The sequence below is a fragment of the Chiloscyllium plagiosum genome, chromosome 21 (assembly GCF_004010195.1).
Source record: "Chiloscyllium plagiosum isolate BGI_BamShark_2017 chromosome 21, ASM401019v2, whole genome shotgun sequence".
NCBI lineage: Eukaryota > Metazoa > Chordata > Chondrichthyes > Orectolobiformes > Hemiscylliidae > Chiloscyllium > Chiloscyllium plagiosum.
The window spans coordinates 41,787,618-41,815,082 of record NC_057730.1 but is presented as its reverse complement, the minus strand read 5'-3'; the positions used below and the strand labels follow the sequence as shown (position 1 = coordinate 41,815,082).

The window sequence follows — 27,465 nt, the reverse complement described above, 5'->3', positions numbered from 1 at the left end:
GTAGAAGAGAACAGAAAACACCAGAGAATTGCATGTCGTTCTGGCAGTAGAGGTGACGGGGAGGGTGGACTACAGCAAAAATGAAAGCACCATGCCAGCTGCTGGGAACTTCTACACACATCTTCATAAAGATGCTTTTGTGGTTTTAAACAAGCTGTGTATTGACAGGATTGAAGTCCTTATGGTTGACAAAATTTCCTGGCTGATCTATGGTTGCCTTAATCGCCATAAGTGTGTAGTTGATGATGTCCAGCATCTGTGAGAAGCCAGTTAGAATTGCTCATTATGATTGTGTCACTGCATACAAATTTGACGTAATTAATGACCTTGGCAAACAATCATTCTGTCATCTGTTATATTTGTTCGTGTTTCACCACTTGTGAAATCCTGCAAATATCTCCAGCACAGATCTGGAAAGTTGAGGGTGGTGGTGACCTTGACAACCATTAGTCAAGCGTGGTCCACCTGCAAATGGCTGCATCACCTGACTGGACATCCTCAGCCTCCTGGGACTCCATTCTTCAGACATGTCAAAGAAACTTAGCACACTGTGCCGAGTGTGGCCTTCTATGAGTTGTATATCTCTGTTTTCCTTTAGCCTGTTGATGGAGATCAGTTACCAGAAAGTTGCTGTTTTTGCTCGTTATTGTTCCTCATTTGCAATCTGAACTAGCAGCATAGGTCAAACCTCACCTGATCTGAAAGACCACAAAATTGCAGATCAGACTCAAGGTTGTTGAAGAAGCATTAAAAGTGGGTAAAGTAACCTTTCAGTGTTGCTCTGAGCCAACACACCTCTTCTGTCAGGCAGAAGATATAAAAGTTTGAATATACATAAGAATGGATTCAAGAACAGTGTCTTCCCCGCTGTTATTAGACTTTTGAACAGACCTCTCAAATATTAATTCTGATCTCTCTCTGTGCACCTTGCTGCAGCTGTAACACTGTATTCTGCACTCTGTTCTGCTACCCTGGTGCACTTCCTAGGTATGATCTGCCTGTATAGTGTGAAAAACTTCCCTTTATTCCTTTATTTTTCCATTTAATATTAGAAAGGACTGTCATGTTAACTTTTAACTTTATTTCTTTATTTTTCTACTTATACTAAGAACAATGGTAATGCTTTACTTTTAACTTTATCTCTCTACGTTACCATTTGTATCTAAGTTTTGTACCTAAGCACCTTTGTACCCAAAATGGCACCATTTGTGGTGACATTGTATACTTCTCACTGTTCTCCTCTACTTTTGTACTTAAATACATGTGACAATAAAGCTTAAATCAGTAAATCAGTGAAACAACACTTTTCACGATATCTTGGTACATGTGACAACAATAAATCAAATAAACTCAAAGCATTTCTTGTCTTACTTTCACTTGCAAGTTCATGGAAGCTCAGGAAACACTCAAGAGTTAAACTGAAAAATCTTTGCTAACGTTGTTTGAACAGAACATAATAAGCATTAAATTAAAATCTAACCATCTCAAGACTATAAGAACTGGAAGCAAGACTGGCAATTTAGTGCCTCGAATTTGCGCTGCCCTTCAATACGATCAACGTTCACCTTAATCTTCCTTGGACTCTTCACATGTCGTCTGATGCGCCGCAGTGAAAGTTGGAAGACAACAGGTGGGAGCTGGATATCTGGTTAGATGTCATTTTGCTAGTGTTAACCTCCTATCCACTCCCAAATCTAATGCACTCCTGCGGATAAAATCCAGTTCAGTCTGTCTTTAGCTCATAAGACCATAAAACATAGGAGCGGAAGTAAGGCCATTCGGCCCATCGAGTCCACTCCACCATGGCTGATGGGCATTTCAACTCCACTTACACGTAGTCTCCCCGTAGCCCTTAATTCCTTGTGACATCAAGAATTTATCAATTTCTGCCTTGAAGACATTTAGCATCCCAGCCTCCACTGCACTCTGTGGCAATGAATTCCACAGGCCCACCACTCTCTGGCTGAAGAAATGTCTCCGCATTTCTGTTCTGAATTTACCCCCTCTAATTCTAAGGCTGTGTCCGCGGGTCCTAGTCTCCTCGCCTAACGGAAACAATTTCCTAGCGTCCACCCTCTCCAAGCCATGTAGTCATATTTGACTACAAATTTGAAGTTAATGTTAAGATTTTTTTTCAGCTGAACACAAAACAACCCAATGTTGAGCTAACAAAACAAAACCTGGTCCACTGCCTCCTGGGTCATAACTAAAAACATGAAGAGAAAAGCAATTTTTCAGTGTCTTTATTTCAAACCCATTTTGTAGCTATTATCAATCAATTAATTAAATAATATCAATCATTTTAAAGAATAACAAATTAGTACCACTTCCTGAACTACTGAAGACAGTTAGACAAAACTGATGCAATTTTAATTAATTCAGTAACGTTTTATCAAGTATACTTAAACTTTCACTACTTTTTTTTGCTTAAGGTTTTAAATTTGCATTTTTTTTAACAGAAACTTAACTGGTCATTTTCAGACATGTGAACTAAGTTTGTTTTGATGAGGAGAAAAAGCAATGTAAACCAAGATCACAACAGCTGAATTAGTCCAAATGAAATAAACAAAATCAAAGGAAATTAATATTTTAAAGTTGGAAAGAGACATGCGTAATGATGAAAAGGTTATTGCAGGTTAACTAAAATAAGCATTAAAGAGGTTAAATGGATTTTTCGCACCAGCGCTCAATTATGTCATATTGTATTCCATACTAAAGAGTGCATGCATAAATGTGTGTTAAAAATGATTACAATTATAAATATGATTGTAATTATATGATACTGCAAACTACAAACCTAACTAATCACAATGATCATGAGCCCTGAGATTTATGCAGCTCTTTTGAATTTAAATTGTTTTCTTTGTTATTTTTTGCAATAAACAATACAATAAAATTCATCAGTTAATTATCAAAATTTGTCAAGCCTCTGGAATGTTCACATGATGTTTGGCAATGTTCATTCCTGAAGACTGTTGTCAGTTACATTGGTCTAAATCATAAGCATATTTATCATTTTACCCAATTTATCTCTCCACACTTTATTTCCAGAGCAAAGTACCAGTTAAGCAATTGACCAGCATTCTTGTCACTGGGTGCCATCTTTAAAAGGCTGATGTGCACCCAGACAAGTCCAGTCAGTCTATAAATGAACTGCAATATTCGTGGACATAGCAGAAGGAAATTTGTGCCTGTACTTTGCAGGCAAGGACTTGGAGGTCCTGTTGAATAGGATAACACATAGGTGGGATGTCCTCTTCCCCCAGAATTAGCAGAAGAGGCCATGACACCAAACCCTATCACTTGGTCTAGGCTGCAACTTGACTAATCATCACAATCACACAAGGGTATGGAAGGTGTGAGTCATGAAAAAAGGCTGGATAGGCTGGGACTTTGTTCACTGGATGTTTAGAGGTGACCTTAAAGGTTTATAAAATCATGAGAGCAATAGATTGATTAATGATAGGCGTCTTTTCCCGAGGATGGGGGATTTCTAGACTAGGAGCAAATTGTCAGGGTGAGAAGAGAGAGATTTAAAAAAATGAGAAGCTAATTTTTTACAGAGAGGGTGGTTCGCGTGTGAACTGAGGAAGTGGTGGATGCGGGCACAGTTACAATGTTTAAAAGACATTTAGATAAGTACATGAATAGGAAAGGTTTGGAGGTATATGGGCCAGAACAGGCAGCTGGGACTAGTTGAAGTTGGGATTATGTTCAGCATGGACTGGTTGGACCGAAAGGTCTGTTTCCATGCTGTATGATTCTATGAGACCTGGGTCAGTGAAGTCAGAGCCATCTGGAGGAATGCTAGGTAATGTAGAAAGGAGTTTGATGACATTCTCCATTTCATCAGTGTAAATGCCATCATGTTGTCTCTAAAACCTCACACTTACTTTATTTCTGCTACCATATTTACAGTTCACCAAGACTGAAACTCTGCCAACAGCACAGCAGCAGCTTCAGTAGGAAGCTGAGAATCTACCATTATGTCAGGTACAACCATCATTGAGATATCTGTCTCCACGAACTGCTGCATTGGCTTCTGCCTGGGGATACATTTGAACTTCTGCAAAATGCTTAAAATGTTTTAATTGTGCAGCTCAGACTTCCCACTGTGAAACTGCATCTAATACATCATTGAAAACCTGACGCCATGGTAGCATGTCTGATTGAAGGAAATTTGCCTTTCTTTATACTGATGACAATCTTAATTGCCAGCTCCTCTACCTTTGTCCAATTTTCCACATCCCTCTTCCTTTCCAAACCCATCTCAAGAGTGGTTGGGGTGAGAACCATGTGACAGTCAGCATTATTGAGGGAAGGGTCAAGGTGAGGACCCTCTGACGGAGGGTCCTTGATGTATATGTCCACAGATCACTGAAAGTAGCAGGATAGGTTCTATTTCATTGCAGTCACCTGAGCCATCTTGAACTTCATCTGGAGGTCTATGACAGACTGTGTCCACAGGGACACCATGTACAAAACGCTGGATAAGTGGGAGGAAAAGCGTATTGTAATGCTGCCCTCATCCTGAAGGCCATCTTTGTGTGTGGCTACATCAAGTTGTGAGTACACCCTCAGTGTGTAGACACCAAGTGTCACTATGTATTGAGGTTTTACCTGTCCCTGGTTTGGCGAAGGATGGGATTGGCCTTGTTTTCACGGAATCCTCTAAATAGTTGGATTGTTCTGTATCGCCCGTCCTTGTAAAGAAATTTGCAAAGAAAAGCATCTTTCACCACAGGCCTGTCAGGAAGTGGTCAGTAGTCCTCAAGACCCTGTGGTAAAAGGAGAGAGTGGATTGTTGGGTTATTCCCTGACCAGACTTTCAGGAATGCCTCATCACCAGAACTTTCCAACAAGCACCAAGACATCACTTGCCTGGTGATGAGAAGGGCACTACTGTACATGTGAGATCCTTCAGGTACACTCGGACTCTCTGCGCCCCACCATATGCTGCCCTCGGAGTGGCTGCAGGGGAGGTTAGATATTGTTACACATCGTCTTCTGGGTATGTGCCTTTGAAAAGGAGGTCTGGAGAGAGATGCAGTGGTTTTTGTTGAGGTTAGTCCCAAACAGCTCCGTGACCAAGGACTCTGTGCTCTATGGTCTGTTCTCTGGGACGCATACCAAGACAAACATCTACTGTATCTGGAGGATCATCAACTCAGTGAAAGATGCTCTTTGGTCTGCCCGAAACCTGTTAGTCTTCCAGAGCATGGAGGTAACCTCAACTGGGTGTTGCACACTGGCACGTTCCAAGATCCGAGACGATGTGCTGGGGGATGCACTAAAGCTTGGGGTAGCTGAGGTCTTCCTGCTGAAGGTCAATGGGATTCCATTCAGTTATAGGACTCTCTCAGTTCCTCAAATATATGCAAATATAATCTTGTACAAATAAGGAATGCCTTTGATTTGTTTGTTAGATGGAGTCAAACTCCAATAATTGTTTGTTCCTTCACATGCTACTGTGCAGAACCAAATTGCTTCAGTGACTGTGTATATAAAAATATTTTTATGAATGAAGTATACCTTTGAAATTTAGAAAAGGTGGTTAAGAAAGCATTTAGGATACTTGCCTTAATTAGCTAAGTCATTGAACAGAAGAGCAATGAAGTTATGCTGGAACTGTATAAAGCATGATCAGACCACAACTGGAACATATTGAAGTTCTGCTTACCCATTAGAAAAAGAAAGTGACTGCACCTGAGATGGTGCAGAGGAAGTTTTTCAGAGTTTTCCAGAGCCTGGAATCCCATCACCAAGTCACCTTTCCAGCTTCCAAGGTCCTTGAAGGGCTTATGCCCGAAATGTCGATTCTCCTGCTCCTCGGATGCTGCCTGACCTGCTGTGCCTTTCCAACACATTCTCTGGACCAGGTTAACAGCCCCAATCAGGGAACTCATATTCTATGAGGTCCACTTGACTTACAATGACTACACTTGGAAGTTTGAGGGGTGACTTGATAGGGTGCATATGGTGAAGAGTGGAATTTTAAGGGTGAATAGGAGGCACTTTTCCCATTAGTAAAAGGATGAATAAAGATTTAAGGTAAGAGATTGAAAGTTAATATTAGAATTGAGGAGTTTCTTTTCCAGAGGGTGGTAATCTGGAACTAATTGTCTGAAATTCTTATAACATTTCAGCCTTATTTACATATTCACTTGCATTGCCATAACCTCCAGCACTATGGACCAAAAGCTGGAAAATAGGATTAACATAGTCAGATCTTTGTTAACTGGTATGGGCATGATGGGCTGAATAACCTCCTTCTGTGCTGTAAATATCTCTAAGACTATGAGTCAATGAGGCTAAGAAAAATCTACTCTATGTGTGTTGCTTACAGAAAGTTTCTATTATGCAGAGTGTGCTTAAAATATTAGGTCCTTGTGAGTGGAACTATATATTTTATTCTTTCGATAGTTGGGGGGTAATTTGGTTTATGAGAAGTCTGTGAAATGTACCTGCTGTTGAAGTTTTTTGGAATTTACTGTCCACTGAGACGAAGAAATTTTACCACAGTTCAATGAGCTTTTTTTTCTGTTATTTCTTAACTCTCTTTCAAGGTTAAATAAATTGGATAATATGCATATAATTGAAATTATACATGCTTGAATGATGGGGATAATTTCAGTTTTGAAAGATATACAGGAAGTATCCTTATTAGTAATCCAATTCACTGAATAAATCAAAGCATCTTCAGTTCAAATGCTTACGTGATTGAATTGTTCAAGGAAACAACAATATGAACGCATTAACACAATTTTACATAATCTTTGACCGTTTGAGAATCACCTCCTTGTCCTCATCATCATGTCTGAATAACTCATAAAATAAGGATATTAGAACCTCCATTGATTTTTCATTATTGTTTTATCATCATTATCATTTTTAATTTGTAGCTGTGAACTGTAAGCTGAGAGCTGAAGGTAACCTTAGGACTGTGAGCTGCAGCTTGTTTAAAAAAAAGAGAAGAAACAAACTTTTTTTTTGTTCATGAGGCCGGGTCTAGAAGCTAAATGCCGGTTGTTTTCAGTTACGAAGTGCTCTGTAGATGCTTTGACTCTGGAGAGGCCTTATGCTTAAACAGATGGGAGTTCTGGAATGTTAACTGGGACTTCATGGGGAATGGTCAGTCTAACATAGAGAATTCAGAGTTTTAACTACTTTTTGAACTGTGGCTTAAGTCAGAAGAATCATGCCTGCAAAGTTACAGGATAGCAGTTAGATTGCTCTCTGATTAACCTCCCATTATCAATTTATTGAAAGTTTGGAGAATAGACTCTCAGTTATAAGAACTAAGTGAATCTTCCCTGGAGCCTACTGGAAGGTATTTACATGTGTCAGTTTGGTCAAAAAACAAGCAAGATATAATCCCATGTGTGGTGATGTTATAGATTGTGGAGACTGCTTAAGTGAACGTAATCAGGTTTCTAAGAACTTCTACTGAGAGAACGAGAGGGAGACTTGTAGCTCTTGAAGTTTCCTTCCTTATGGACTGCTTAAATTGTGAAAACAGAAATAAAGTCCAGAAAGTGTTACTAAGAAACCATCCACACAGGCATACACAGTCTTTTCCAAAATCACATTTTCTGGAAATTATGGGCCAATTACATCTCACTTAGTTTTCTTTTTTTGTTTATCCCTTAACTGTGTCCATTTGTCTGTATATGTGTGAGAGTGGGGACTTGAATTAAAGAAGTTAGGTTTAAATCATAAACATTATTTAGATTACATTGTGGTTTAAATTTGCTCCACTATAGCGACAGTGTTGTTAATAAATTGTTGAATCATGTGTTTATTCAAGAAACCTGGTGTCTGCCATTGGTTATTCAGAAAGTCTGGTTTGGAACCATTGGGATCAATTTTGAGTATCATTGAGTATTTTAATCCTATTTTATTGTGAATAAAGAAGTATGGAAGCTGACTTGATTTGGCTGTCTCTCTCCATGTCATAACAGAATTCATATTAGTATGGCAAAAAACAGAAATTGCTGGAAAAGCTCAGCAGGTCTGGCAGCACCTGTGACGAGGAATCAGAGTTAACGTTTCGGGTACCATGACCCTTCCTCAGAACACCAGACCCAAAACATTAACTCTGGCTTTTCTGCACAGATGCTACCCAACCTGCTGAGCTTTTCCAGCAACTTCTGTTTTTGTTTCCGATTTACAGCATCATCAGTTGTTTTGGTTTTATTACATATTTCTATGGATGGACTATATGAAAGACTTCACCTGTAGCACTGTTTGGACACTTTCTGGATTGAAAATTATTTCAGCATGCGTTATCTTGGAAAATGAGATAAACAGTGTGTGCAATGGTTTACCAGCTGTTCACAAAACGTCCAATGGTTTTAGAGAAAAAAAAAGACAAGCAAAGCTTTTAGGTATTGCTTAAGTTTCGGGCCCCTAATTGCCAGAAAACCTCATTTTGGAAAAGATTGTGGAGGCTTTTGTATGGATGCTTTCCCAGTAGCTCTTCCTGGACTTGATTTCTGTTTTCACAATCAAGGCAGTCCATAAGGAAAGAAACTTTAGGAGCTACAAATCTCCCCCTCTCTCAGTCAAAGTTCTTGGAAATCTAGTAAAGTTTTCAAATGTCTGTATTTTGCACTATACTAGCCCTGAAAAGCTGGGTGATGGCCACTCTCAGAAGATTTGGCTCCAGTGTGATTTCAACCTGAAGATCTTGAATCAGTCTAAGGCTGTCAGCAATTCAAAGTCAATGATAAGAAACTGAGTGGTCCCAGAGAGTCATCAAACTCCATCCTTTCTGTTGGCCAATATGGATGTTTATTTTCTTCGTCCTTTTCAAAAAAACCTGTTTGCCAAGATTGTTTTTTTTTGTTTGTGACAAAATGTTTGGGATTAAGGAGCTATCGTTCTTAATCCAGATTATAGTTTGGATGTGAACCATTGTTTGCCCTTGTTTTAAGACTAAGTACTGTAATAAATAGATTATTTTGAACTCATTACGGATGCCTAGTGAAGGTTTCCTTAATTCTGCTCAGTCATAAAAAAGGGAATCAATTGCTATTTTTGCGATGGAATTAAAACATTTAGACTAATGGTGCTAATAATAGAGTAGTGGATCTTGATTACCAGCATATTTCTCCCTTCACAGCCATAAAAAAAGAAAAGCATTTTGTCGTGCCTTTCATGACCACTCGACCTCCAAACCTGCTTTACAGCCAGTAAATAGTCGTTAGTTACATAGCTACTTTAGAAAAAATAGTTACTGTTGTAATGTGGGAAATGCAGCAGCCAGTTTGCACACACCAAACTCCCACAAATAGCAATGTGATCATAATCAGATAATGTGTTTTAGTGATGTTGATTGAGAGATAAATAGCAACTTAGTCTTCAAAACTGCACAGGGCCTCAGTTCGCAGCACCTACAACAGCAAGTGTTTTGAGCGCCAGTCTTGATCTTTGTGCTTGATGACTTCAGCATTGATAAGAAAACAATTATGTCACCTCACCTCACACTCACATACAATATTACGAACAGTGCAACACACTCTTACATTGAGAAAAGGAACCTCCATAAAAACATTAGACAACTTGACAAATCAGATTTATTGCTGGGCACCTGGGCCAGTCAGATTTCACAAAACAGTTAATTCCCTGACCCTAGTGGCCACTCGGCTCCATATACTTTTCAATCAATTTTGCTTCGAGCCAGATATGTAACTAACTCTTAATTAAATAGCTTAATAAATTATTTCCCTGCATTATCTCTGTTTTGTTAGTGACGTTTATTTCGTACGACACAAAGTCGATTAATCTGTCTTGTTTTTTTTTGCGACTCCTGGATCACGGGGTCGGGGCAGTTTTGCGCGCAGAGTCTCAGATTGTAAATTTCAACGTGTTGGTGGTTTTGACAACTTTCCGCCCACATGCCTGACAGCAGCTCTGAAGCAATGTGGGTTTCATTTTGTCAAAGGCAGCATCCCAAAATCGACCGACCTGAAAGCACTCGACTTAGCCAGAGCTGAGTGCTCCACGTAGTTTCATCGGCGGAGCCATGAATTACAAAGGTTGGAGCAGGTGAAAGGCAAAAGCAGGGGCAGATCAATAAAAATGAGTCTGCAAGGTAAGCGTACAGACCTAGTAACTGCAATACTTGGTTGATTGTCAGACACTGACAGTGTTTAAGTAATGGGAACCATTACAGGAAAGACTTTCCCCGCACACATTGAGATTGATTATTTACACCTTATTGGCTGAAAAGTAAACTTAGTGGGAGCTGTACCTGAATTCTGCACATATCTTAATGATGAGCAAATAAAACGGAATTACATACTAGGCAAACCATGCAGAATACAAATCCAAGTACGGAGCATAGAGTCTTTGAACAGGTCTGATAGTTTTATCTGCAAGTCAAACGTGCAGTGTTCACTGAAGGGATTTTTGTTTTGTGAGTGACGCTCGTAACCAGTTTGAAGAAATTCGGATTTTAAAAGTTACACAACTTTGTGTTTGGGGAGAAATGTGTTATTGGCTGAAACGTATGATTGTAATTGCAACGATGAGAGTTTTGTTTTTACGAGAACGTAAACACACACAATTGGAATAAATTTGGAATACGGACAAACTTTGGAACTAGAAAATCGACTATTTATTGGAGAGCCGAGCAACTGACTAATGGAACTGTCAGGTGGAGCAAAGGAATGTTCTAATGAGTTACCCAAAAATGTGGTGAGGTTCGTGGGCACTGGAAAAACAAGTGTTCAGCAGCACGTCTCTTGATGGCATTTGTAATAAATATAACAACAGTGGAACTCAGTTTACAGTTTTAAAAAAAAAGTTGATATATCTCTGGACCTGTGCAAAGACTCGACAAAATGAGTCATGTTTGAATGTATGGAACTACTTAATTTGACTGACTTATTTTTCTTTTAATACTTATCAGCATTTTACAGTTTCACTTTTACTGTAAATGTCGCGTTACTGAATTACTAATAGTTGCATCGTTTGAATAGTTCTCTGTCGCCCTCCGGAAGTGCTAAGTTAGGGAGTGTGTATGACAGAATGATCCCATTCTTTGCAGGTTTTCTGTCACTGGCTCTACCATTCTTTAGGCAGAGATATGGCTGGATCCTGTTCTGTCTCACAAACCTGAGTGTTTTGAGCAAGTGACAAAGATGATTGACGGCAGAGTGGTGGATCTTGTCGACATGGACTTTAACAAGGCCTTTGAGAGAGTACCTCATGGCAGGTTAACACAGAAGGTGCAGTCACATAAGGTCCATGATGAATTTGTAAGTTGGATACAGAACTGGCTTGGTCATAGAAGACAGAATAGTGTTGGAAGGTGTTTTTCTAACTGGAGATCTGTAACTAGTAGTATTTGCAGGGGTTAGTCATGGGATCCATGTTATTTGAAGTATATATAAATGATTTAGAGAAAAATATAGGTGGAATGATTTGTAAGTTTGAGGATGATACTAAGATTGGGGAAGCTTTGGATAGTGAGGAGGATTATCAGAGGATATAGATAGGCTGGAGACTTGGGTGGAGAACTGGCAGATGGAATTTAATCAGGACAAATACAGGGCAACATATTTTGGAAGGTCTAATACAGGAGAGAAGTAGAGAGTAAATAGCAGGACCCTTGGTAGCATGAATGTAGAGGGATCCAGCTGTACAGGTCTGTAGTTCCATTAAAATGGCAATGCAAGTGGATAAGGTGGTCAAGAAGGCATATGACATGCTTGCCTTCATCATTTGCATAGAGTATAAAAATTGGCAAGTCATGTTGGGGTTGTAAAGCACTTTAGTTAGGCCACATTTGGAATATTAAATACATTCTTGTCACCACACTACTAGAAGGATGTGGGGATGCTGGAGAGGGTACAAAAAAGGTTTACCAGGATGTTGCCTGGTTTGGAGCATATTAGCTCTGAGGAGAGATTGGAAAAGCTTCATGTTTTTGCTTGTATGTCAGAGACTGAGAGGTGAGCTGATAGAAGATTACAAAATTACTAGAGGCATGAATAGAATGGACAGTCAGAGTCTTTTTCCAAGGGTAGAAATGTCAATTTCTAGGGGAGATATGTTTAAGGTAAAAAGTGGAAAGTTTAAAGGAGATGTGAGAGGCAAATATTTTTTAAGAGGGTGGTAAGTGACTGGAATGTGCTGTTGGAGGATTTGGTTAAAGCAAAGAATAACAATGTTTGACTGATGCATGAATAGACAGGGATTAGAAGGATATGGACCCTATAGAGGCTGGGAGGTGTTTAGAAAGGTGTCACGTGTCCGTGCAGGCTTGGTGGGCCAAAGGGCCTGTTCCTATGGTGTACTGTTCTTTATTCTTTTGTTCTTTGTTTGCTGTCCATGTCTGCATATTTAGACCTCTGTCTTGACTCACTGGATAGTAATCAGGGAGAGGCCCTTCACAGGCTGAGAATGGTGTTAGATCAATTCCCATTTCACTTGAGATCAGTGAACACACCACACAAGCTGGATATGTGTTGGATTGCACAGCCTCAGATGCGGGTTTGAGGATGGAAGCGATGTTTCATATATTGCAGAGCTTCAGAACCTCAAATCCATTGGACATGGCACGCTTTGGGAGATGTTGAGGCTTTGAAAGGCAAAATAGAAAAGCAAATCATTTCCTTAGTCCTTAATTTTGTTTATCCTGTCTTTTGACCTCTTTTTGTCTATTTCTTATTTCCCGTAGCTACCCATTGCTGAAATGGCAAGTGGGACCTATAAAATTTTAAGATAATTTGATTTAATTTAGTTAGCTTAGGATTCATTATAAGTCACTCTTTCATTCTTACTTGTTCGATGCATATTTATATTCTGCTTTAATGACAACCCAACAACAAATTTAGACAAAAAAACCTCTAATGCCTTATGAGTGCTCTGAAGAAAAATGACCACACCGACATCTGTGTCCTTGAGAGGTTACATTGGAAGAAAGCTACTTTTGCAACTGTTCAGTTGACCAAATAAAAACTGTTAAATTTTGTTTTTAGGCAAATCATTTCTTTTAAAATTTATATTGAGCACCTCTTAAGGGAGGGAGGGGATGTGAGTGTGGTTTGATTTGTTTTTTTGGTGCAGATTTTTCATCACTTTTTGTCAGGACTCACTGGATAGCAATCCGGCAAGGAGAGCACACTCCCTTAAAAGCAAATTCTTTTCAGTTAATTTATTATGCTTGTGAAATTTAAAGGTCCTGAATACACTGCACTGTGTGATACTCAATCATGTAAAACCAAATTTAAACAATACATCTACCTGTAATCCATTACAATGTTAAACTCTGAGCATTATCTTGATTCAAGTTCTGGGCTACAAACAAGTCTTGGGAAGAAACATGATGCCTCATTCATTGTGGAAGGATTTAGGTATTTAGCTGAGCCATTAGACGATCAACTAAAGATATCTTGGCACCTTTTGTGCAACATTTCATAGAGAGCATTTGGCTCTGAAACAAGTTGTAAGAAATGCAACTCGACCCAATTCTAGTAGAATTACATTGTCTAGCTGTCACATTGCAGAGCTTTTCCCAGGTTTCCCACCCACAGTTTATGTATTTACATTTCATATCTAGTTAACCTGACAAGGGATTCACACTTGAAAATAAATGCAAGCATTATGCTGTTTGGTTTGAAATAATTGGATATGCAAATCAGAATGTATTTAAAGCATTTCATAAAGTTGTTGTCAGGTGACACCCCAGAGTAATGATGATAAAATAACTCATTTACCTAGGAACTCTTCAGCCTGCACTGCTGCTCACTTCGATCAAAACTAAACTATGCTTGAAGTCCAATTAACCACCTTTGTTCTTCATTTCATGATCCCCTTACCCAAAAAAAAATTGAATGATCTCAATGTTAACAGGTACAACTGTCTTGCCATTTATAGCTTTTTTGGGGCAGAGAATTCCAAATTACTGTAGTTCATACAGTTGTCTGTACCACTGAGATGATGTTATCAAGCACATTGACATTCAAAAGCCAAGATTAGACAATCTGTTTTAGCGAATAGTTTAAAGTGACTGTTCCAATGATGGAATCAACTTAACATATGTATTCAGTCGTCTGACCTCAGTATTGGAGTTTATACCAAGTAGGATCATTAGGTAGATTGCAGTGCAAGGATTCACCCATAAAGTGAGGATAAGTATGGGTGAATAAAAATTGACAGTGAGTCAGTCTTTGGTTCCATGAACCACTTGATTGTAATTCTTTAAGCAACTATGGCAAAAGCTTACGAACAGGTCATTGGCCACTGTCTGCTTTATCTGTCTCCTATTTCTGCCAATGAAATAGGGGATGTTGGGGGTATTTCTATTGGGATATGTTATTGTCATGCACATACACTTTTATCATAATCAATGAGTTAACTTCTTCAGACTTTTAAAAAAAAATTCATGCTTGGGATGTCGCTGTCGTTGGCTGGCCAGCATTTATAGCCCGGACCTAGTTGGCCTTGAGAAGATGGCTATAAACAGCCTTCTTGAACTGCTGCCATCCATGTGTTGTAGGTGGACCCACTATACTATAAGGAATGGAATTCCAGGATCTTGACCCAGCGACACTGAAGAAATATATTTCCAACTTAGGATGGAGTGTAGTTTGGAGGGAAATGTGCAGATAGTGGCATTTCCATTTATCTGCTGCCCTTGTCCTTCCAGATGGAAATGGTCACAGGTTTGGAAAGTGCTGTTGAAGGATCTTTGGCAAGTTTCTGCAGTCATCTTGTAGATAGTACACATGCTGCTACTAAACATCAGTGTTGGGGGTGTGGAAGTTTGTGGAGGTGATGTGCCAGTCAAACTGACTGTTTTGTCCTGGATGGTGTCAAGCTTCTTGAGTGTTGTTGGAGCAGTACTCGTCCAGGCAAGTGGGGAGTATTCTGTCACACTACTGACTTGTGCATGGTGGACAGGCTTTGGGAAGTCAGGAGGTGAGTTACCCACTTAGCATTCCTAGTCTCTGACCTGCAGTAGTAGCCACTGTAATGGCTAATCCAGTTCAGTTTCTTGTCCGTAATAACCCCCCAGGATGATAGTGGGTGATACAGTGATGGTAATGCTGTTGAATGTCAAGGGCAGAGGTTACATTGTCTCCTATTGGATACAATCATTGCCTGACATTTGTGGTGTGAATATTACTTGCACTTGTTACTTTTTATCCCAATGTTGTAATGAGGTCAGGAGTTGAGTGGCCCTGGTAGAATCCAAATTGGATGTCACTGAGCAGATTATTGCTGAGTAGGTGATGCTTGATAGTACAGTTGATGAAACCTTCCTTCACTTCACTGATGACTGAGGGGAGACTGATGGGGTAACAGTTAGCTGGGTTGGATTTGTCTTTTATTTTGTGTGCAGGACATACCTGGGCAATGTTCCACGTTGTCCGACAGATGCCAGTGTTGCTGTGGATATTCTTTTGAAGATGGACAATACTAAAAGATGAACAGATTGTATTTTTTTGACAATTGTGTCAGTCTTTCAAAGAAGACCAACAATTGGTTGGAAAATTATTTTGAGTTGCTGTTTCTTAATGTCACTTCCAACTGGAAAATGTAGTTCCCATAGAGAAACAAAACACTCAGTGAGCCATATCAAGTTGCAGGTGAGTTATTAAACAAAAGCCTTGTCTGCCTTCTGAGATGGGTGAAATCATTGCACTATTTCATAGAAGTGGGCAGTATTTATCCTTTAACCAATTTCACCAAATCCTGTTGCATGGACATTATTTCATTACTGTTTGATGGAGCTTGCTGCACACAATTTGTTTACCAAATGTCCACCTATTTCCTACTTTACAATTGTGATCGCACTTCAGAAGTACTTAATTGGTTGTAAAACATTTTGAGATGCCTTGAGGTTTTGAAAGACACGATATTAGTTCAAGGTTCTTCAATTTTAAATAATAGTGCCTACTTATAGTATTAGAATGAATGGTACTTTATGTATGGTCAGTTAAAGAGTGCTAGAATTTCATACAACTGCTGGAAATCTGAGGGTTGAGAGGAAGATAAAGTATATTTTTAAGCACACAAATAAACATGAACTAAAACCTAAATACAAATGCAAAATAAACTGATAGGAACATAGAGATGTACAGCATGAAACAAACCCTTTAGTCTGACTTCTCTATGCCGACCAGATATCCTCAATTAATCCAGCCCCATTTGCGAGCATTTGGCCCACATCCCTGTAAACTCTTCGTATTCGTATACCCATCTAAATGCCTCTTAAATGTTGTAATTATCACCAGCCTTCACCACTTTCTCTGGCAGCTCATTCCTTACATGCATTACTCACTGTGTGAAAAAGTTGCCTCTTAGGTCCCTTTTAAATTTTTCCCCTCTCCCCTTCAACCTATGACTTCTAGTTTTTGACTACTCTACTCTGGGGAAAAGACCTTGGCAGTTCACCCTATCCATACCCCTCAAGATTTTATAAGCTTCTACAAGGTCACCCATCAGCCTTTGATGCTTCGGGGGAAAATAGCCCTAGCTCTCCTTTTAGCTCAAACTCTCCAATCCTAGCAACCTCCTCGTAAATCTTTTTTGCACCCTTTCAAGTTTCACAACATCTTTCCAATAGCAGGGAGACCTGAATTGAATGCAGTTTTTCAAAAGTATTCCGGTTCAATCTGGATAAATGCAAGGTATTGCATTTTGGTACAATAAACAAGGGGACTTATACAATGAATGGTGGGGCCTTGAGTAGTGTTGTAGAACAAGGGGACCTAGGAGTGCAGTTACCTAGTTCTTTGAAGTTTTGGTCTCATATAGACAGGGTGGTTAAAAAGGCATTTGGCACAATTGCCTTCATTGCTCAGTCCTTTTGAGTGTAGGAGTTGGGAAGTCCTCAGTTGGTGACATTGGTGAGGGCTCTTCTAGAATACTGTGTCCAGTTCTGGTTGCCCAGTTACAGGAAAGATATTATAAAGTTGGAGAAGGTTCAGAAGAGATTTGCCAGGATTTTGCCAGGTATGCAAGGTTTGAGTTATAAAGAAAGGCTGGATAGGCTGCAACATTTTTCACTGGAGCGTAGGAGGTTGCGAGGCGATCTGTTAGAAAATTATAAAATAATGAGGTATAGATAGAGTTAATGGTAGTTGTGTTTTCCTAGGATGGGGATTTCAAGACTAGGGGATACATTTTTAAGGTGAAAGGAGAGACATTTAAAGGCACAAGGCAAAGTTTTTCCACTGGATGGTTCGAGTGTGAAATGAACTTCCTGAGAAAGTGGTGGATGTGGGTACAATTACAATGTTTAAACAACATTTGGATAGATACATAAATAGGAATGGTTTGAAGGGATATGGGCCAGGAACAGACATGTGGGACTAGTTTAGTTTGGCATGGATTGGTTGGACCGAAGGGTCTGTTTCCATGCTGTATGACTTTATGACTCTAAGTGGCCTAACCAATGTCCTGTCCAGATGCAGCATGACCTTCCAATTCTGATAGTCAATGCACTGATAAATAAAGGCAAGTGTATCAAATGCCTTCTTCACTATCCTCTCTACCTACGACTTCACTTTCAAAGAACTATGAAAGGTCTCTTTGTTCAGCAACACTCCCCAGGACCTTACCATTAAGTGTATACATCAAGCCCTGATTTGCCTTTCCCAGTGAAAGATTTCATGGGACTTTACTTTTAAAACAAGGACAGAGTCTTCTGTAAGTGATTAGCAGTGCACAGCAACACTGTAAAATCCCTAGACCATTTGATGGCTTGAATCAGCAACTGTTTCATATAAATGGATTACAAAAATGCATAAAAACAAATATTCTTCAGACAATTCAATTGCTTGATTTGGTTTCCATACTAATACAGGAGAGAAAAATGTTCAATTTTTACCCATATGAATTTTTCATTTTGCAAGAGTATTCGTAAGTATTTGAAATGGAAACAAAATAGGTTGGGCTGTGGAAACAAAGCAGGGCTGTTGTTTTGTATAGCTGGCATCATTGTGCAGACAAAATGGTTTCTTGTGCTGGAAGATGTTGAGATTCTAGAAGTATGAACTGGTGTGACAGTCACAGTCAGTCCATTTGGTAATCTGCCAAAGTGTGGATTTTAAAATAAAATGTACAATACCAGGTATTTTTAAATGTAACATCCTCTGAGGAACCAATATCAGGTTTAAAACACCACAGAAATTAGATTCTATGAGCTCTCTCTGGGTATTCTTCAAAGCAATTTTGGATTATTCAGTATTTGGTGAAGTTCCAAGCATTCCACTGGAGATAATCCAGCAGCTTTGATGTTGAGGATTTGCTCATGTATAATGAGAAGTCATTATTTTGCTCCTACCGTTCTATTTAGCTTTTCTCCATCCAGTCGTTATTCCTGTGTTATATGTACAGAATGCTTAGTAACAATGCCTCTGATAGAGTAAACATCCCAAGGCATGGATGGCATAAAAGAAATGCCAAATAGTTCATCTTAATCTTCTGGAGCTCCTGGGCATGTGTTACAAATTTTTGTCTGTTACACTGGGTTGAACATTATGGGTCATTCTAAAAAATGATCCCCTATAATCTAAGTGTAATTACTGTTCTGGTGAACTGATAGCATGACTGACAGGCATAATAATAAGACTCCTTTTTACAGGATGAATGTAGATGTGTCCATGTGCAGTGTTTACAATATCGGGATGAGTGCAGAGAGGATGTGCACAGTGTCAGGATAATGAGGGTTAAGCCAGTGAGTAGAAAGTTTGGCATACTCCTGCAACTAATTTGTCAATATGTTCATGGATATTGCATCAGGATGAATGAAGGTGTTCCTATGGGGAAAGAATGCGGATTGTGTTGTCAGGCTGAAAGAGGGTATCTTAAAAATAATGGAGTCATATTTTTTTTTCTCCACTATATTATGTTCTGCTCGTTTGATTTAATTCATGCAAATTCTATCTGTATATTGTTTTGTATTTCAGTGTCTCAGCCAGAAGAGTGATGTATGTATTCTGAATATAAGATGATATGAATTAATTGATACCTCTACATCAGGGAATATCAATATCGGTCTCTCCCTGATGAAATTTAGTAGGTGAGGTAGAATTCATGACGCAATAAATTAATGGCCATGCAGCCTCAAGGAACCAATTGACCTTGCTTGGTGTTAACACTTGCCATGTTTTGTCTGCTTGATGTTAGCCAATTATCCCATGTTGTGGAAAGACTAGCTAACAGTTTCCCACAGCATTGAAACCTAGCTTGACACTCACTAATGTGAGGCATAGACTTTGAATTATATCAACATATTATTGCAGTATTCTGAGCATTTTCTTATTACATAACAGAAGAGGCAGTGCAGCCCATCCAACTTGTGCTAATTCGTTGAAAGAACCATCTAATTAGTTCCGCTCCTCTGCTCTTTCCCTACATCCCTGCAAATATTTCCCTCCATGTTTACTTAATTCCACTCTAAAAATTATTATTGAATCTATTTCAACCATCCTTTCAGGCAGTATATTCCAGTTGACAATAACTCACTGTCCAAAAGAAATTCTCTCCATTTCAACAAACTGTTTTGCCAGTTATCTTATTTGTGTCCTCTCCAGTCAATGGAAATAGTTTCTCTGTTATCAGTTCATCCGTGACATTGATAGTCTCGATGCAACCTCCTCTTGACTTTCTCTGCTTTAAAAGAGAACAATTCCAGCTAACTATGAACAGTTTGATAAGTCATGAAGAATTACTTACCCCATTGACCTGAGAGCAATGCTGGTGAGAATATAAATTCCAGTGGAGTCAGGAAGAATCCATTCTGAAGATCAGTCCCACAGTCGTTTTGGTGGAGGGTTGTCAGTTATGCTAAAAGCTTGCCTTTCATTATGGAAGTAATCCAGAGCTGAGACAAGCCTGTTGCAGATTTGCAAATATAAACACCAACTGTGGTAGTCATGATCTGCCAGATCCAAATTTCTACAGGAGTAAGTGTTTTTCAGTGCAATCTGTCTGACATGGCAATTGCAGGTTGTTTATCCCATCCAAAGGCAAAAAAGACTCGTACCAACTAACATCATTAGCTTTACATTGAAGTGCCTTCCACTTTAGGAAAAAGTTTTTGATGTGAAAGGAAGGAGAAATGGAATCAGATTTTTTTTTATATAAGAAAGCAATTATTAAGTTGTGGTGGGGCTAATAGAGATGACTAAAATCATGATGGAATAGATGGTTTGCAGATGGCTTTGGAAGGTGGAGGGTGAAGTAGAGAGATGGAGGGGCTAACGAGGTAGTTCTTGGGGAGGAATCTCTCCCACCAAAAGAAAGATTAGAATAGAACTACAGGTTGAAAATAACATGTGAATATTTTAATGAAACATGCTTTGTATATTTAACAAATGGCTTTGGACAATCAAAACCAAGAAGGCAAAGTGTAGGAGTATACACTGTCCCAGTTACCTGAACAGTATGCTGTGAGATGCCATAGTTAAATCATTATACTGATGCATAGCTCAAAGCTCTTGAAATGTAATCATTGATGTATTTAAGCAAATGAGACCGCTAATTTACATATAACAAGGTCTGACAAAATATGAGATCTGTTTTAATGATGCTAGTTGAGAAATAAATATTGTTTGAGACTGGGGAGAGCTAACCCTACTCTTGTTTAAACATGGCACGGGATTCTTTACATCTCCCTGAGAAAATAAATGAAGCCTCCATTTCAGCATCCAATCCAATAGTTGGCACATTGAGCACTGCAGTAAGCATTAGAATTTCAACCTAAACTTTGTGTTTATGTCTTGGATTTTCCAGATGTCAGATGAACTGTGGAGTCATTTCAAAATAGCAAATGGGACTTGGTTCCAGTATTCGCACCCCCATTTCCTGCAACTCCCAGTTTCACTGGAATGGGATAATGGTGCAAGTAGCAAAGTCAAACTGTCCGCTGATGACCTAGCTGACTCTATATTTTAGGAGGAGGCATCCCCTCGCCTCCCAAAGTTTTTTGTGGAGTTGAGCCTGATTTTCCATAATTCATGGTCCCTGGATTCATGAACCAAAGGCTTGATCTGGGAACTTTTTTTGGAAATATTATTCAAAAGGTCTTCCTATGCCCACCATGCCTACTACATGCCAACTCTTGCCCTTTCTGCTCTTAAGGGCAGGTAAGGAGGTAGAACCTAAGACTACCTCAGCAGAAATTGGAATAAAAGGTGAATTGTTGGTATTCTGGGGAATGCACTAGTCATCCAGTGAACTGAGCTAAGTTGTTAAATACAGCAACAGATGCAATATTTTCTCTTGTAATCAGGACCATGAAGACTGCTTCAAGTAAAATCACATGCCTTTAAATGGCAAATATACATCTGGCTGAATCTTATAGGGTCTGAGTGATGTGGGTTATGGTGAGATTTGTGGCAGAATCAGATGAGAAGGCTGGTGAGGCTATCTCAATGTCAAGATACAGCAATGTGCTGCATCTTTTAACCTTTTGCTGAGCAGCAAGGTGACTTTGTCACTCAGCAGTGGCAAATTGCCGATTTAAGACTGTTAAGTGCCTTATTAATGGCACAACATACCTCATTCATATTAACTCCATATCTTACCAAAGACATGGAGTCAGGCAAACTGAATATCGAGAATTCTGACACGGAATTCTGAATGGATATCTGGTGATATCCCTTCATGTTGCTGAGCACTAAGGACACGGTCCGTAAGCTGCATGCTCCCTTGTCCATGGACAGTGATATTTAGATTACTTTGAAGAATTTAGATTACTTACAGTGTGGAAACAGGCCCTTCGGCCCAACAAGTCCACACTGACCTGCCGAAGCGCAACCCACCCAGACCAATTCCCTTACATTTACCCCTTCACCTATCACTGCAGGCAATTTAGCATGGCCAATTCACCTAACCTGCACATTTTTGGATTTGTGGGAGGAAACCGGAGCATCCGGAGGAAACCCACGCAGACACTGGGAGAATGTGCAAACGCCACACAGAGAGTCGCCTGAGACAGGAATTGAACCCGGGTCTCTGGTGCTGTGAGGCAGCAATGCTAACCACTGACCTTGACCTTCATGACCATTGTGCCACCTGTCCAATCCACAAGATGCTTGGGAGGCACAGGCTCACATTGTTGGGTGCACTAGCATTGATGGACTGCTGCAAAGGCACTTTATGTGAAGAAACGGGCACCCAGCTGACAGATTGGACTTGGCTGCATCACGCAACATCCATGTCTTTCATTGCCCTGTCTTGCTATCTCTGTTAGTATAGTCAAACAACCAAGACACGTTTACTTGCTGGTCAGTGGCCCTCAGTCGAGGGAGTGTGCATCTTTCTGTATGGCAGTGTATTTCGTATATCTTACTCTTGTATCATTGTCAGCAGCTTTCATGGCAAACACACTGCATACGCAGCAGGTAAGCAGCCTTGGCTTAGGGAAATGGTGCTGAATGAAATCCATAGGGAAAGTGAGGACTGCAGATGCTGTTGCAGATGATCAGAGTTCAAGAGTGTAGTGCTGGAAAAGCAAGGCTGGTCAGGCAGCATCTAAGAAGCAGGAGAATTGACATTTTGAGCGTAAGTTCTTCATCAGGAATGAGGCTTGTCCCAAGGGGACTGGGGCTGGGGCTGGGGGAAGGTATCTGAGAGTGCAATAGGTAGATGAAGGTGGGGGTAATGGTGATAGGGTGGAGCAGATAGCTGGGAATGAAGATGGATAGGTCATGAGGGTGGTGCTTAGTTGGAAGGTTAGATCTGGGATAAGATGGAGAGAGGGGAAATGAGGAAACTGGTAAAATCACATTGATCCCATGTGACTAGAGGGCCCCAAGGCGGAAGATGAGGCGTTCTTCCTCCAGGCATTGGGCGGTTAGGGTTTGGCGGTGGAGGAGGCCCAGGACTGCATGTCCTTGGTAGAGTGGGAGGGGGAGTTAAAGTGTTGGCCTGTGTGGATTGAGGGCGCCAAGGCAGAGAATGGTTTGGGGAGATTTCTGTTAGTTGAGAGAATCCTGGTACAGTAAATCAAGGACAACTCTGATAAGAGTCCATTGAATTGGCCATGGTCAGGTTGTGTTGTGTTTGTTCAGGGGGATTACGCTGCAGGGAATGAGTTACAGTCAGTTTTGTGGCTCCATAGAGGTTGGGTGGTGGGCAATAGGCCGAACTCAGTCAGACATCAGTCACGGATCAGGGCACCTATCGTCTTGGGCTTTCGGGATAGATGGTTCAAGAAGCTCCTCAGTCCGTCCACGGAAACTAAGGGGAAAAAGGGTGACAGGTACCAGGAAGAAAGACAAAAGCATGTTCCAACCATGGTCAGGTGTGCCCTGGCTTTAAGGGGGTGGAAGAGCTATCTATGACCACACCTGGTACGATATGTCAGCAGCTGGCTGGGGAATGATGGTCAGGTGAACACTCATGTAGATGGATTAGGTAGGGACTGGGGAGTTGTGAAGACTATGGGGAATTACCATTAAGGGCTGTCAGGAAGGGGATCTGAATGTTTTGGGCCTTGTCAACATGTAGAGGCAAAAAATGGAATCTAGAATATGAAAAAAGGCATTGGGAAGGAAAATGGGTGTGAGGGAGGGGGCTACAGGACTACAGATGCAAGGGCCTTTTAAAGGGAAAATATATTACACACTGTGCCATGCATTGCATGGGACACAGACCTGCAGGCCCTTAATCACTGGCAAGCCTAATGCATTGGCTTCCGATATGCTATACACCGCCCTGCTCCAGGTGGCGCTGACCACTTTAATCACACCAGGGAGTGATCAAGGGAGGAATTGCATGAGGTGAAAGTGGGTAGCTTGGCTCTTGGTGCTGATGCAGATGGAGGAAAAGTTGTTGAGGTGCCCTGGCTGCATAAGTAGGCAGTGGAGAGGCCACATATAATTAGTGGCGTGGGAGGTTAGACAAGCAATAAGAGAGAGAGAGAGAGAGAGAAAAGATCACAGATAATCAAGAGAGTGACAGAGTGTGAGCCTTGTCGGTAGCAGTAACAGGTATAGAGTGAATGTGAGATTGCAGAAATAACAGTGTGCTACTTACCATGGTGGATCAGGAAAGGTCATTGACCTTGTGGTACTGCTCGCCATTCCTCTGCACCATGGCGAGCACACAGACCCAGCTGGTGACCTGCAACCAGGCTACCAGGGTATGGTGCTGTGGCCTCCTCTGGTGGTTCTCTAGAAAGGGGACACTCCTCCTTCACACCACCACATTCCAATAAGTAACATTAGAATATATATTATATACAAATCCCACAACATCATCTCACTGGAGGCAGTAGTGCTTGCCCACTGGGCTGCAATCAATACATGGACTTTACAATAAGAATAAAGCTACAGATATTGGCCAAAGATCTGGAAGATCTAGACTAATTAAGGTGATTTTGCTTGCTCAGAAACATTTTAGAAATGAAGTACTTCAGGCAACTCCTTTGCCCTCATGAAACACATTGAAATTTTCTGCTAGATGTTGCAGAAGGACCTGGGAGACATGCCAATAACAAAATGAGCATTTTTTAAATTCACTGTCATCTTAAAGCTATCAAAGTCCTGTTATGTATTTGCTTTCAGTGTAGAGATACTAGCACTGTCCTCAAAGGTTAATTGGTTTCCTGCACATCTGTGCATGATGGGTACATCCAATCATGTAGTCTCGCTGGAGTGATGTGCTATAGATGATGTGATAATAAAATGAGTTCACTTGTTCAAAGTGGTAGTGAGGAAAGAGACAAATTAAACTTTTTTTAGCATTTATTTGATTGAAACATTGAGCCTAACTTAACGAGAAGTTCAGTAATGTTATTGCACAAAAGTTATTGCAAGCTATTTTATTTGTTTGTCAGATAGTTATACTTCAATAATTCCTCAGGTTTTTGTTCTGAGGTGACTTTCTCCCCGTTTAATAGGCAGCATGTTGGTTTTGTTACGTCTGAGTCAATATCTTGAAGCAATGCTTGGGATCAATAGTGATTTTCCTTTTTAATTCATATAACTGGAACTGATTGTTATTCTCTGGTAAGATCTTTTTTCTGCTTTTTTTTGTATGTCCAAACCATTGAGTAAAACATGCCCCTCAATGACCAATCTACTGGCCAAAATTGTGATAATCTCACTTTAGATTATAATTAACATCAGGAAACTGATAAAGAACTATAGCAGCAACCTTAACCTAACTCCATTCTAAACAGGACTTTTGTACTAATTTTGTTTTCAAATAGTGTGATTAGCTCTTTTATCTTGGGTTGAACAGGTTGATAGGGTCTCAAGTCAATGTCATACCTGGACATGGCACAACCAATAATGGAGCCCTCCTGCAGTACTGTATTGTAGTGTCAGCCCAGATTATATGTTAGAATCTCTTCAATGGAATGTTGGACCAACAGCTTTCTAACATTACCACTGAGCTAAAGTAAAATCTGAAACAACACGCAACTCTACAATGGAGGTACGAGATATATGTACAATTGTGGTATGATTTTAACTGATTTGGAGATGCTGGTATTGGACTGGGGTGTGCAAAATTAAAAATCACACAACAGCAGGTTATAGTCCAACAGGTTTGTTGACTCCACAACCACCTGATGAAGGAGCAGCGCTCTGAAAACTAGTGCTTCCAAATAAATCTGTTGGACTATAACCTGGTGTTGTGTGATTTTTAACTTTGACTTTAACTGAAGCAATTATGACAGTTCTGATTGCAAGGCAGTTAGAGTTAAGTATACATATCGGGAATTCAAAAGGCTGAATGGTTATTTGCAATTCGTGTTGCAAAAGAAGCAGTTAATGCTGTGTTCTTTCATGTATTTGAGAAAGGAATGGATAATTGTAATGTGGGCAAAATCACACTGGTTAGTAGATATAACTACATTACAACAGCATTTATGCATTATGGGTAGCTTGTGAAATTGTACATTTCCATGTTCATAATGCCAGTCACATGATAGGCCATAATATTCCTGCTAATAGTAAAAATATCAACTTTAGTTTATTTGAGAGGGATTATTTAATAAAACTGCCTTTTTCCTGTGAATGCAAGTTAAATACGTTCAAGGAAATTCCTCACTAACGTTTTAAGCTATTTTTTGTGATATGCTGTATCCAGCTAAATTGAAAAGCTGGCTGGCTGTAAGTGAGTCTGCCTTCAACACCAGGCAATAGTACGGGAGGGATGGGAGGAAGGGATACGGGGTGGAGAGGTCATTGATGAGGGCACTGGGAGAGATTGGGAGGAATTTGGATTGCCTGGGAATGGAAGATGTTTGCTGGCTCACTTAACAGATTACTTGGGGGGTTTCAGAGAAAGTGATTCTCCTGCCCTTAAAAACACTTGGTTGTTTCATCTAGCCCTCATTGCTTCTCTTAAGTTAAAACCAGAAGAAGGAAAAGAAACTGATCAGTGCTGCCTTTATTTTTTTAGATTAGATTAGATTACTTACAGTGTGCAAACAGGCCCTTCAGCCCAACAAGTCCACACCGATCCGCTGAAGCGCAACCCACCCAGACCCATTCCCCTACATTTACCCCTTCACCTAACACTACGGGCAACTTAGCATGGCCAATTCACTTAACCTGCACATTTTTGGACTGTGGGAGGAAACCGGAGCACCTGGAGGAAACCGACGCAGACACGGGGAGAATGTGCAATCTCCACACAGTCAGTCACCTGAGGCAGGAAATGAACCCGGGTCTCTGGATCTGTGAGGCAGCAGTGCTAATCACTGTGCCACCCAAATTAAATTATGGATTTTTCTTGAGTGAGTGGGGTTGTTGTTTGCTCATAGCCCTACCTCCTAGCTTCTTTCAAGCCAGGGGTAGGTAGATTTGAGGTGGGTTGAATTTGATTTAAGGTTTGCTATATTTCTAACACTCCCCTCAGCGTTTTGGCAAGTTAGAATAAGAGATGATACAAAATACATACTGATGTTTTTGTCTTTTTAGTGACAATTCAAATTCTATCCCAGTTAAGCAAGGAGTGCTTTTTAATTTGTTTAAACTTGATGTGCTTTGTTCATCCTGCACACCTTGGAATGCTTGAGATGGCTTAGGTTGAATGATCTCTGCCTGCTCTTTAAATTCTAAGTTGCCCATGTTTATATTCCACTCAAGTTTTTCTCTTAGGAGTTTATTTAACACCTTTTTTAGAAAAATGCATCAATGGTGTTGGCTTCAATTACTTCATGCGGCGGTGAATTCCCCATTCTAACCAGTCTCTGAGTAATGCTACTTATTGTTTCGGCTAAAGTCTAGTTGTAACCTACATAGGTTTGTACTACTGGAGGCCAAATTAGCATTAGGTGATTCTATAAACTGGGAGATTGATTCAGCAACTCATTGTACTTTCTTTCTTAATTTCCACTGAAGTGAATATAAATAAAAATTCAGAAGTGACATATCTGAGTAAATATTGCCTATTTGGCACCATTACTCAAAATCAAAATTACTGTTTCTGAATCTGAGTAGGATGTTTCAGTCCACAAACAGAATGTTTCCGTAAGAGCCC

The 27,465-nt window shown here is 40.1% G+C and overlaps 1 protein-coding gene and 1 long non-coding RNA gene across 4 annotated transcripts in view; one reads left to right on the top strand and one right to left on the bottom strand.

The window, feature by feature from the left end:
• Positions 1 to 27,465, bottom strand: part of LOC122560796 — a 162,841-nt gene that overhangs the window by 19,159 nt on the left and 116,217 nt on the right. The window lies entirely within an intron of this gene.
• Positions 9,636 to 27,465, top strand: part of card11 (caspase recruitment domain family, member 11) — a 243,054-nt gene continuing 225,224 nt past the window's right edge. For both annotated transcript variants that reach the window (XM_043711898.1, XM_043711897.1), the window contains exon 1: positions 9,636 to 10,096. In XM_043711898.1, the coding sequence (XP_043567833.1) occupies positions 10,084 to 10,096 (13 nt within the window). In that variant the 5' untranslated portion in view covers positions 9,636 to 10,083. The remainder of the gene's footprint in view (positions 10,097 to 27,465) is intronic.